Source organism: Cariama cristata, unplaced genomic scaffold (genome assembly GCF_000690535.1).
Source record: "Cariama cristata isolate BGI_N322 unplaced genomic scaffold, ASM69053v1 scaffold1130, whole genome shotgun sequence".
NCBI classification, from domain to species: Eukaryota; Metazoa; Chordata; class Aves; order Cariamiformes; family Cariamidae; genus Cariama; species Cariama cristata.
Genome location: NW_009592729.1, coordinates 59,139 through 72,942, shown reverse-complemented (window position 1 = coordinate 72,942; position 13,804 = coordinate 59,139). Strand labels below are relative to the sequence as shown.

At 41.4% G+C, this 13,804-nt stretch overlaps 1 protein-coding gene across 1 annotated transcript in view; it reads right to left on the bottom strand.

The window, feature by feature from the left end:
* SUSD4 (sushi domain containing 4) overlaps positions 1-13,804 on the bottom strand; it is a gene marked incomplete at its 5' end in the record, with an annotated part of 30,938 nt that continues 17,134 nt past the window's right edge. The window contains 4 exons of the mRNA XM_009698581.1: positions 1-630; positions 1,827-2,209; positions 3,869-4,013; positions 4,479-4,670. Coding sequence (XP_009696883.1) covers positions 602-630; positions 1,827-2,209; positions 3,869-4,013; positions 4,479-4,670 — 749 coding nt within the window. The remainder of the gene's footprint in view (positions 631-1,826; positions 2,210-3,868; positions 4,014-4,478; positions 4,671-13,804) is intronic.

The window sequence follows — 13,804 nt, the reverse complement described above, 5'->3', positions numbered from 1 at the left end:
CTATCATACATTAAAGTATATATGAATCCCATCATTTCTGTTGTTTTCTGCAGACATGGTCTGAAACAAAACCACCAACAACTAAATCAAAAGCTTCCTGCTTATCATAGGAAAGCCAAAGAGGATCTTTCCTCTTTTTTTTTGTGTTTCAGTCCTAGTATTTTTTTAAACTTGTAAGGATTCTTCATAAACTAGAGGTCCATAGATCATTTAAAGCAGTCTTTATAAGCAAATTTACATACTTTGACATGCTTTTGTGAGGCAGTTAGTATCAAAATCCAATAGCATTTCTTACAGAACCATATGACTTTCTGCGATGCAGATATACATTTCATTTCTAAAAAGCCACAGTTCTTTTTCTACATCTGCTCTCATCAAATCCCCAGGATTCATTCATAAAACTGCTGCTGTTCCAAATGCTGATGCTGTTATCCCTGCTGTGGATTAAGATGTACAGCCAATCTGGTGACATCATCACGTGGAAGATTGATAAGTAGGAAAATACCCTCCCCAAATCCACAGATAGTCTTCTCTATCTCTAAATCCTCATGATTCATGTCACCGAACAGTGCAATGCGACAAAGACACGTCTCTGTGCAGGCTAAGGGTCTTCTTCCATCAAAGGAATCTCTAGGGGAAAAAAAGAAATAGCATTGATTGCTGATTGTAATTTCCCTTTATACTTTTGCAAAGTATTAGTATTAGCAATTCTACAAAACCAGAAATGGACATTGCAAAATCTGAGCAAGACATGACACAGTATTGCCAATTCTAGACCCACTTATGCTCTAACACCTATATGAAAATTAACCTACTAAAACTACCCGGATGTTCTAAAACACGTTAAGCCCACAAAAACCTAAATGCAAACATCCTTCCTACTACATTAATCACTGAAGCAGCATTCAGAGTAGACAGGAACTTTCACTGGCATTATCATAATTTCTCCCTCCTCCTTCTAGCTGTCCTCTTCCCCTTGTGACACCACTAAAAGTTAGCCCCAACCCTATGAAGCAGGAAGACTTCCTCCACCCAGACCTTCACCCACACTGAATTTAGGACACTGGCCTTCAGCTCTTTGCCTAGTGACACTCAGTGACTGTGGAGAGCAGGATCAGAGCCACTACTTCTAAATGTCTCCAAGGAAAACTATCTAGCTTCCTTAGCACACTGAGCAGCAGACCATACAGCTCCATTAGAACTCAATGAAATAATACCAGTGCATGCTCATGTTCGATTTAAATGCATACAATAATATATGGCAATCTCCCTTCTCATACATGGTCCTGTGGGTACGTTCCCCTTACACTGTGACTCCATGTCCATGGCTTAATGTGTACATGTCTCAGACTGAACAGTTTGCTATATGCACAGACATGATGAGTTTGTTAATAAAGGCTGCTGATTTTGAGTATGATTTGTGTTCCATTTCAAGGAGAAAATCCCAGTCTGTGCTGTGAAAGCCATGGCATGTGAGGGAGTTGTGAGCGTAGGAGTTGAGGAGCAGATGAACGGACCAACACAAGCAAGATGATGGTTGGCCTCGCTGCTGTACACAGGTGCTTGCGGACATCCCTATTGATGAGACTGCTGTTACGGGGTCTGGGGGTTTAAATCCCGTGCACCACAGCTAGCAAGGACATAGCGCAGACATGAAGCTCTATGACGATGGAGTAGTATGGTTTAAAAAAATGTCCAAATTAACATGTGAACAAAAACATGGAGAAAGTACGAGCAAGTCAGCTGGGTTTATTCCTGCTCTGACAGTACAAACAAATGATGGCTCCCGTTTACGGACTCACCTATTGCACCTATGCAAGACTCACCATCTGCAATATCGATCCGTGGACTCGTGGATGCGGCTTCCCCGGCAGTGCTATGGGATATGTCAGTTCGATCTGAACCGGGAAGGGCTGCCGCTTGGCATGCCGGGGATGGGTACAAACTTTGGAGCAGTTCAGAGGAACATGACCTACTGTCACAAGTCTCAAATTCGCTAGGCAGTGTGTCTGTAATCCGGGGGCCGGGGTAAGCGGGAGGATTCTGATCTTCTGTCTGCAAAATATGCCCCTGGTCTGTGGCAGCTGAGTATCCGGGTGCCAGAGCATTCAAGCCACTGCTTACAGCTTCATCGTAGGAAGGCAGCATGACAGGAACGCCATCCACCACCACAAAGTCGGGGTCACCCATGGAGCCCTCCTGGTTGCCTCTATGTCAAACAGAGACAAGTTATCACAGAGAGCGGGAGCATGTCAGAAGCACCTCGGAGCAACCGCTGAACTTAAGTAAACACAACACTTTCTACTCATGCAAAATGAAGCTACAGGGTCATTAACATTCACAGAAATGTTTGTTTCATGGGTTTGCAAAACTCTGTTCAAGCTGACAGTCAGGTGGCTTCTGTTACAGTCGGAAAAATGAAACCAGTAACGTGAACAATTTTGAGAAGGGAAGGAAAACAGGTGCTTGGAAGAGATAAGGAGCGCCATTTGCTGTGCTGTGCAGAATACGTATCATGGATATAAGATCACAGATGTAGTTCACCAGTCAAAAGTGTCTGAACCCCTGGAAAGATGCGTGCTAGAGCACAAAAGTGTTTACAAGCCCATGTAAACGGGCACTGAGGTGACTACTACTGGATAACAGGCCTTTGGTGGCCACATTTGTGGCCTCTTTCAGATGTTACTTTCAAAGGATGAAGGCTTCCTTAACCAGTACTAAGCTGGTTTCTTTTTTAAGCAAAACATTTCTATTAATTGGGAAGGTCTGTTAAACCCTAAAGTATCTGTTTAGTAGCCAGTTAAATCACAGTAGAGTCCTAGCAGGAGGGAATTGGTCCCAGGTACCTTTAGGACATGAAAACATCTGAAAAGGAGAGGACAGAAAGCCATGTCAATAAGCTAGACAACTATGGGCTATAAAGCTATCTGTAGTGCAACCCATTACCCCAAAGATCCTCCTAGTTATAGATGTATACTACTCCCCATATACTGTACATATGCACATATATAGGACACATTATTTATATAATCTGTATACTTTTATGTACACACTTAACATCAAGATCACCCTTTCTGCTGCATCGGCATGAGGACATACTTACTGACATACAGCTTTTTCACCTCTCCTTTCTGCACGTGGTAGAATAAAGACATGAGAAAAAGCAAGCGCAGGAGAGGCGAAGTCACGCAGTCAAGGTCCATAGCAAACGGAGCAGACTGAAAACTAGAAACAAGTCTAAACCCCGATACGGTTTGCCTAAAACTCAGCATGCCTGCCTTTGTTTTTCCAGTTGTAAGGTAGTAATAATAATAATAATACCCACCTACCTGTCTCATGAGGAGTGCTGTAAGAATCAATGACAAATGCTCATAGCTGCATGGTATTTTATGGAAATAAAGGAAGATGTAGGAGATGTTTATGAATTGTAATGAAAACAATACTCATGAAGGGAAAGCCAACTTTTAATATAAATTTGTCCATAGAGAAAAAAGAAATTCTTTCTTAAAACTTACATTACTAAGTCTACAGTAGTTAAAAAAAATAATTCCCCCAGCACCTGAAAATGAGTATTTAAAAATATTGTCAGCTATTTTTACATGCAGAAGCAGCAATTCTCAGCAGCAGAGCTGTAATTACTCCCAAAGCAAATCTGGCAAACTTTGCCTTTTATCTTAGTTGCAGAAAGGACTGCTGTGGGTTCTTTGGGGTGCCCTTTCACATCGGTGGGTCAGAGACTTCTGCTCAGAGCAGAAGAAGAAGGAATCTGCAAGGCTCGTGAGCTGCTCCGTCTCCCCAGCAAGGAGTATGGAATGTGAAAGGTGAATCAAGGCCCTCAATCTTCAAAAAAAAAGAAAACAGTACAAACCTTGGAAGAAAATGTGTCTTAAATTTGGTCTGGAACATTCTGGCTAAAATAACCAGTAGCAGTACTAATAAAACACTGGTAGCAGTAAATGCCACTATTTTCCACGTAGTCAGGAGGGTCTCCTGTGTATTTGGCCAGGTTTGTTCTGTAACAAAAAGGCAGAAGTTGTGCTTGGTTATTACCATTATTATTTTGTGTTAAGACTTCAACAATACTCAGAAATGCCAGTTAGGACAAGACATGTTTTATACCAATGTTGTAGAAACACACATAAACCCAATGCCATTTACCAAAAGCAACCTTAACATTAAGCTGCCACAGGGGCTGGACCTTGCTTTTTCCCCTTGACTTTTTTTATACATGCAATCGTTATATACATGTAAAAATATCTAGAAGATGTTAAAAAATACATTTGAGGAGCTAATGATTGAAATGGTTTAGGATCATTCAGGATCTTGGAAATGTACTGTATTTAATAGCATCTTAAAATCAACATTCATCACTTAACCATGAAATAGATGAAGTTCACCAGGCATTACAGACCAACAAATCTGCTCTAAAAAAGAGGGACTGTAAGAGGATAGGAGTAATACCATTGCTGCTCCCTTACCTGTTTTGACACAGTATACTTGGTAAGAGGGGAACCACTCTCCGTACTGGCAGGTGATGTACTTGTAGTCGTTGGTGAGGGTGTAACCAGGATCACAGTAAAACTCCACCACCGTCCCGTGGTTGTAACGCTCACAAGGCCGCGGGTGGCAGATGTAGTCTCCGTGACTCACCATTGGAGGTAGTGGACAAACTTGTGCAAATAAACAAAGAGAAAAGGAGAAAGCCATTAATACCAGCAACCCACTGCTGGGTAGCCGCAGTGAGTCAAAATGCACAGGGCACACTTCAGGCTCCCTTCCAGGCTCCCTGCAGTTTGGGGTTTGTCTCGGTTGTACCGGACCACTGCTGCTGGGAGGCCAGGCGCCCATCGGCACCAGCGGATGGCTGCACACACCGATGGATGCACACACCTCCCGCCTGGCTACACACGCCCCGCGGGTCGCTTTTGGCTCTCACCCTCACCAGCCAGCCCTGCTGTCACCTGCTTGTTTAAAGGCCTGAGAGATGGGATCTGGGAAGCTTCCCATCCTCTGGGGGAAGGGGAGGGCGAGAGGAAGACAAAAGGGGCCACATATGCCTGTAAGGTGGCTATATGGGGATGGAGGGGGACAGTCAAAATAAGGAGAATCCCTCTCCTTATGAAGCATCTCAAATTCAGCTGTAACATCCTATTTTTTGTTTCATTAACATAACTAAATGGTTATATGCAGTAATTAAATTCCTAAATATTCACTTTTAAAAATAAGTTTGCCATCAAGTCTGCTGCAAGAGATGCAAAGCACACAATGTTGCTTAAGCACTTAGAGTCTGTACCACTATAATATTATTAAGTTGAGCTTAAACTCTACTGGTGTTATTTGTGTTTTGTTATCTCTGAACAGCCTGACTGATCTCAGTGGGACCGCTGGTGGAGTGCGGTCTTAAATATAACAGAGCCTGAACCTGTGTTAATTAAGTACAGTGGTTTACATAAGGTTAGGTAAATAAGAGAGAATTGCAATATAAACATGTGGAACTTTTATCGTAGGCCCTGAAACGAAAAGAAATGTTCTCTCACATGGCTGGGCAGATGAACTCAATGGAGAACGGAGGGAGCACTCTCCAGGAAACAGCAGTGAGGAAGGCAGCTCGCAAGCAGTATTTTTATAAAAGAGGAAACTTTTCCACTGAGTAAGTGTTAGTTGATTACTATTTTCTTAAGTGCTTCTAACACAAAGGACAAAAACCCTACAAAGGGTAATGACGTCTCAAATGGCTACATGATGACCCAAAAAGGGCTTAAATTACTGGATGGCTTGTTTTATTTCCCTTCAGAGGCAGTAAGGAACTGGCTCCGTGCCCCATCTACAGGCTGTTCCCTTCACTTCATGCCTCCTCATGCAGACAAGACCTACTGCATTGATTTAAATAATGAAAATGCCATCTCTTGGAAGAAGAATCTTCCCAGAGATTACAATTCAGCTGCTTCTCTCTGTGAATCTTGTTACATGAATAATGCATTTCATAAAAAAAATACACAGGATATTAAATGAATCTTCAAGAGAGGCTGATTACAATGAGCAGCAATGTCTATTCCCCATGCCCTGGAGACATGGTTTTGTTTGCATTTTCACTGGCAAGGCTTAATAATAACTTGAAATCAGAGCAAGTAATTCACATAAAAATTCATATCCTCAATACTCTGCATACTTTCCAAAGACTCTGGGCTCACAAGACAGAGGAATGCTTTACTGGGAAGTCAACTCAAGATTGAAAACAATTTTCTTAAGACTAGGGCAAAGGTGTCAGACTGAAATAGTAAGAAAGCACCTTTTGTCCTTCTGTTAGAAAGAAGCAACAATTCTGGGCTGCCGTAAGGAAACCTGTTATATTTTTATTTTCTACACTTAGAACATGAGAACAAAGGAAGACAGCAATTTAAGCTTCTTTGCAACTGAGTTTTGCCAAGCCACGGCAGGCTGCAAGAGATGTGTAGATGCCCAGTACCCTTCTAGCAACAAGCAAGTAAAGCACACCTTACCACAAAGAGCAACACTCAGAGAAACAAATGTTCCTCTCTAGCAATGCACCTGCTGCCTCATCCCTAACCTCTTAATGTCGTTAGGAGCCAAAGTAGCCTGCTGAATAAAAAAAGCCTCAAAGTTGGTGTCCCAGCAATGTGGATCAGCTCAGGAATAACACATTCCCAGGCAGATTAAAAACAATACGCTGTGGGGACAACCCTGATAAGGAGCTGTCAGTCTGTTTACAAATTGAGATGTATTTTATAAAACCTGAAAACAAGAGCATCACTGTCTGTGTAGGGTATGTCCCCAGTGCTAAAACAGAGTGCCACCCCTTCCACTGACACCCTTCATATTTCAAGGGAAATATTCATGTATTGGTGCTGCCTGGAAACTTCTGCAAACATTTCTTTAATGCACTGCCAAGCATTAGTCATGAATTAGAGTCAAGTTTTAAGCGGTCCTACGTGCCAACAGCTCCTGCATTACATAGTCTTACAACCAGCAGATGCAATGGAGCAGATTTGAAACTGAGGGCGTTTAGCTCAATCGAAACTGTGCTTCATTCTTATGTGACATTATGTCAACTGGACTGTCAGAGGCAGGGATTCTTACTTACTTGAGGTATCGCTCACCACCTCCTGTGAACTTTATGCTCATCCAGTTTCAGGATCCCTCAAAATTTGCCTGGGCAAACTGGCCCCCATGTACAATCAGCAATGCTCAGGTTCGGAGCCAAATTAAGTCAAATGGGATACATCACAACCAACCAAAAATGAACTCGCTTTGAGCTCTGGGCAGTTAGTCGTACACCCAGTCTCTTTTTCAACTCGCTCCATTCCAATAGTCATCCCAGCCCAAGATCCTTTAAAGTCAATGGAAGGACAGCCATGAAGTGGCCTTAGTTTTGATCACAGAAAACCAAGATTATGAAAGTGTGGAGGGCCGCTGAACACTCGTGGCTCCCAAAGACAGAAGATTTTTAATGCAGAGTCAGTTGTCTTACAGGATCAGTTCCCTTATTTATGCTGGAGATCAGTGTATGATACTGGTTACACAGATTAAAGGAATGTGCAGATCAAATATGGAGGAAAGCTCAGGTGGCAAACCTAAGCCCGCAGAAGTTTTCTAGGAAAGTTAAAATTCGAGAATTCTCAGTGATCAACCCTAATTGTATTTGGAAATTACAGGCCATGGACTTCAGGCAAATGCATCAAACTCACTGAATGAAAATAACCACAAACTGATTAAAATAAAAGTGTGTCTGACAACTGCATTTTTGCTGTCAAAGCCAACAACATTATGAACGATAAATAATCATAGAAACAAGTGAATTCTACTTCAGAACGTTCTCACAGCTCAAAAAATGTCCTAAGTGCTGTCCTTAAATATGACACCAAATCTTTACTACGAGTAGCTTTCAGCATCTTTGTTTTATAATGCTTTTGAGACTTTAATGTGCTAATTACAACATCCAGCATGGATAATCCAGTAGTATCTTCTTATGGCCAACATTAAAAGACCACATGCGTATGTCCTTAACTTTGGTCCTTGTCAGAGGGATGGACATAATTCAGGCAGTGTCTGCTGGTGGTTCTGCAGCACGTGATCCTGGATCTCTGGATCTGTCTTTGTAGAGCAATTGGTCACAGACTGTAAGAGGACTTAGAGGAACTTCACAGCTCAGCATTCTCAACTGAAAAGCTGAATCGTTCCTCAAAAAGAAAGAACAAATGTGTTTATATGGCAAACAAATCTCTTCTGGGATGCCCAAGACACCTGTTACTCAAGGACGTTGAAGGGAGGAATTCCTGATTTGGTTTGACGGACTTCCTCTCCTGCTCTTAGGAGCTGCTGGAGATGAGGGCTCTCCTCTGAGATCAGCTATGGGTTTTCTGCTCTGACTGATTTTAATGAAAAATTAGCGCTCTCAGGAAGAGATTAAAACCTGGGGAGTCGAGCCTTGGGTTACAAACCCTGTCATGTACTGGCTTGGAGCAGGGGCAAAAGCAGGTCTGCCGCACGGTGAGCCCCCTCCATCACAGCCTCCACAGCGCAACAGCCACATCCCTTGGGCCAGAGTCACAGCGAGGGAGATGCAGGCTGCTGGCGCTTACTGCCCAGACCCTGGGGGAATAAATGGGGTTGACCCAGTAATTTTTCCTACCCATTATGGTCAAGAAGCTTTTTAAACTCTGCCCAGAGGATGCTGCAGTAATTCTGCACTGTTGACACTGGAACTGTAGGAGGGAGGGAAAATTTTTTGGCATTAGCATATTCTCAGTTAACATTGATGGCACAGAATAAAGATATCGTGTCACTTTTTAAAAGCCACTGGTAGAGAGATAACAGTGGAATTACAGATATTTACAGTGCTCAGAACCTTCTTTTTAGTCAATCAGTTTGATGGCCAGTCAGTTTAGTCTTTGGTCAAAGTAGGCAGGAGGTAAATTATTCAGGTTTTGCCCAGCTTTTGTACTTGACCCAAAAAATAAAAGCAAAAATTTCTTGAAATACAGGGCACACACTTATAAAAAAAGGGGTAGGAATAAGCAAGAAGCTTATTTTCCACCTTTGATTTTTTGCATAGTGTGTTTTTTTCTCTAGCTACCAGTCTGCCTTCCTGTAGGGCATCAGTTGCTCCATTATCTGGGTTAGCAGAAAAACCCAATGTAAGGCCAGCCACTTTCTGTTTGATACAGGGATGGATAGGGTTTGTCACATTTGCACCTAATCAAAAATAACACTTCTTCCAAACACACCATGAATGCCTGCTCATTATGCAAAGAGTGGGAAAAGATTAAGATGCAACTTCGTGATGAGAAAGACACAGATGAAAACCTGCCATTTCCAATGTGTGGGGAAAACGCCGGGGTATCTCGCTAGAATCTAATCAGAGAGGTGGACACACTGTCTGGTTTGTTCACAAACTGGAAGAGAACAAGAGCTTCTCCTGATCCTCACTTGTCGTTCTGGTACCTATCAGGACGCTAATTAACACCAGAAATCTGGACACCTGTACTCTGGCTATTGCATCCCAACCAATGTTTCATTTGAACCATGATTTACTCCATGAGACTGCAGCAGGTCTGACTCTTCCCATCTAGGGTGGCCTGGTCCCTGAGGCTTTACTGGCTGGATTCTGGGGCCTTAGTAAGGATCCTTTGCCATATATTGCCTTTGTACAAACACCTGCTTGGGTATGTAGGATCTGAAAATTCATTTTTTTTACAGGAACATAGAAGATGAAGATTATGTTTGTTCCTTTTCCTGCTTCTTTATGAACACTGTGCTAATAAAACTTGGTTCCTTGGTTACTTTGGTGTCATCATGCTTCAGTCCTTCAGAATAAAATAAATAATCAAGAAGCCTTTTCTCATGTACCTCAACAATTCCTGTCCAGTTCACCTGACAGACCTGGCCATTTCCACAGGTATTACCAGCACATGAGTCACACTTGCCCTGCACAGTACAGAGCCCTAATTTCAAACTCCTCGTCCTCTCACATACACATAACAGCACATTATAAGATAGTCAGTGTAGAGAGGAATTTGATGCCTATATCCTATATTCAGTTGATAGAACACTGGTACTAGCATCTTTCACAAAAGAAAATGTTTGTTAATAGTTATGAGTTTGTAAAAAACAACAAACAAAACGAAAATGTCAGTGGTGTTAAAAAAGAAGTAGCTGTTAGTTGTGGATTTTTAAACTCTAAAGGCACTATACTGTTTAGAGAATTTACTGATTTATTTGTCAGCCAAAAAGATTTCAAGACAAAAACTAGTAGACAAAAATTGGTATTTCTAGTGCAATACCAAATAAGGAAATGCATGGGGGAATGGGGAGTGGATGGTCAACAGGAAGAGGAGGCAAAGGAAATTACTTCTGCACTTTAAATATTAAAAAAAAAGGATTTTTCTATTCTGTACTTAGATTTCAATTTATAATAATGTAAAAAACCAAAATATTTCAATCCTGAAATTGCAAAACAAAAATTCCCAGTAAATTTTCCAATATTCAAAGCAGGATGGAAGTAAAACTGTTGGACTCAACCACTCATACCCTGTTGAGAGCTTGAAGAAGAAATTAAGAGGTTGGTAAAATAAAGGAAGTAGCAAACCCAGTTGCTTTAAAATAAGCCCTGTCAAAACATCTCAGTCTAGAACGGCTGCTTAACAAGAATTTATTTCTAATGATGCTCTTCAGAAATGTAAGTAGAACAGGAAGCATTACTAGAGTAACTCTTCATTCATCATGAATATCAGCTTAACAATATCCTAATGATACATTCCTACAACAAATGCTGCTGGCATTGTGAAGGGAGACTTAACGCATATTATAACTGTACTGGAACAAGTGAGAAAAACTTGGAGGCCATTGAATTTGTGTTTTGAAAGTGAAGACATGCTTTGAGGAACTTTTCTGATTACTCATTGCCACAGCAAAACAAGAGCACCAACAGTAAACCAGAATAGAAAGTTTAGTGGAAACAACTAAGTGAGCACTAATATATAAAGTAACTCCCATTAAGCCTGACAGTAGACATGACTTAAAGTAACGAAGATACAAGATGCTTATTTTGAACTCTGATGTTGCCAGCAAATTTATGTCTTGAAAGCCTACAGCAAGAATTATTAAAAATATTGTAGTCTTCGCCAATAATTTCCAAATTCTTTTCAATCTTAACCTTTCTCAACTACTTAACCTTTACAATGCCACTTACATCTTTTCTTCTGAAAAGACACCTGACGGTTGAGCAACTTCTTCTCGACCATTCAGCAGGTCAGCGTTCAAGCAGCTAGGAACATACCCAGGTCTCGTGGCTCCAAGCTGCTTGCTCTACCCCTCGACAACCACCCCTGGGTAATTCTGTACCAGCTACGATAGCGAGGTAAGCCTCTCAGTGTGCACACACTGAGAAGCACTTTTCACCTTCTAGAAAATGTGAAATGAATTGAATAATTAAGTTTTTAATGAAAAACTGTTTCTCTGGTCTAGCTTTGACAAACACTATCTTGCTGAAAATTGCTATCACTGACACCAGATGTACGAGCCTAAATGAAACAGTATAAAACTAGTTTCAAGCCTATTTTAATAATAATTTAACATTAGCTGATTCCTAAATGGAAACAGAAGGTGATTTACAATTGCTTATCGTACACAGAGCTTCCTTGTTACTGGAGTTACAAATTACAGAGCCCGTTTTGCAGTTCCAGTCAGCTGAGCTCCTACAGGAGCACCGTGCCAAATTCACACAACAATCCTGCCGATCCCAGCACAGCAACCTATGAAACATTGATCTTAAGGCTAAACTCTTTAGTTTCAAATGCATTTCACAACAGCTACGGGATGAAACACACCCCAAGTGATCTTTCTTCTATAAATCATAAGTTAAAAAGTGCAATTTTCATTTAAACAACAAAAAACTGATGATAAGTTTGCAGCAATAGAGAGCTAGGAGTTCTTTTAGCAAAAGGCCCATAATTATCTTTAAGGAAATATTTATACTCATTATTCACATGAGAGTGCTTGGAGCACTGTAGTATCATTTATAGCAGCTCATTTTAGCTTTCTTCATCACTTGCTTCTAGTTTTCTTTCTTCCTTTTCTCACGAGTGGTTGACTTTATGATCAGTAATGGTCTTTTCAGGACTTTGAGAAACAGATGCTGGGGACTGTATAGACACCTAACAGGAAGGAATCAGAGAGCTTCAAAATAAGTCAAGGCTTGGGTATTTGACAGGTATCACAGGATAACCCCAGTGCTTAGAAGTGGAATGGAGGTGGAGGAGGGAGAGAAAGCTGTTGGGAAGCTGGCTAAAGAAAACCAGACAGAAAAAAAGCACCTGACAGGGATGTCTGAAGAAGCCAGTGCTCACTATGAGCCGGGCATATCAACAGTTCTATGTTATTTTAATCCCTCTTTCTTCAATAGCTTTCTCCTCTTTGTTTCTAAGAAGAATCCCTGTAGCCTGTGTAGTGTCACCTACACCAGTCATCAGGGACTGACGGCGAGAAGGAATGCTGGAACAGAGCAGCTGTATTCCAGGGCTTAGCCAAAGGCTGAGGAAATCAACCTATACCACCTGGGAGAAGGAAAAGCACAAGGTCCCATTCCCAATGGAGTGCTACTAGGAAAAAAAAAAGGAGGAGGAAAACCAGCGGGTGATCTTAGCACTGTATGAACACAAACCAGCTTACAAGACTAGGAAGGCATGGAAGAGTGTTGGTTTCTGTTATTTATGCTGTTATCAAGCGCCTGCCTACAGCGATTGGTGAAACTGCCACCCTTTAAATATTGGGTTTTATCTCTGGAAGCGAACAAAGCTACGCAGTGAGGAGATTTCCTAACGCACAGCGTCTGTAGCTACAGTTCCCTCCATTAGTGGAAGATGTTCTGTGATTGCACTGTGTAGCCAAATTTAATGAACGTGTCCATAAAGCACAGAGATATTTGATTTCAAGGCAGGCAATGTAGTGTGCTTTTCCTTTCCGAGGAGCCCTGCCAGATACAGTTAAAGATTAATATTATAAAACAGCCCTCAGGGAGAATTTTTGTCTGCTTTTCCCCACCTAACCTTCAGCATTTTTAAGGCACCATAGATAAAACACTACATGCATCTACCAGCTAATGTGGCACTTCAGGGCAGAAATTATGGCTCCATAAAAATATTGGGATGTCTGGCTGGTTCTGGAAATGCTAAGGAGTTTCTGAAAGGTGCACAAGTGATAGAGCAGGTGTAAAACAATGATTTACTGGGACAGTCCTGTGCATCAAGCAGAAACAGAAGTCATAAAAGAAACAGATTACAAGCTGTTGTTCTGTTGCTTTCTTGAAAAACTATGAACAGTGGAGAAGGCATCTATTTCATCACAGCCAAGATCAAAGAAGATTTCTGCAATGCAAAAAAGGAGCAGTCACTTAGAAATCTAATGGTATTTATCTTCTTCAAACAATGTCTTCAACTTGCAGACTGTTCTGTAACAGCCCCATCCCTCATAACGACAGCTGTAAAAAGCCCACTTTTGTGTATCATTCGGTCTCGAAATGTTTTCTTTCTGTTTCGCTTTGCAATACACCTGCTGGAGTTCAGAGGCTGGATGATTATTAAGCAGTACGTCCACAGAAGAACATGATTTGTCTGCATTTCATGTATGCTGTGCTCTTTCTGAATTAAAGTCTTTCCCATGCCTCTTCAGTTGTGGGTAAAGCTGTACAGATGAATTTCAGCATTCTCCAACAGCATAAAAATCCAGATATTCCAAGTCACTAGGAGCAGCTCCTTAAAGTGTTCAACTTCCACACTCATACAGGTTG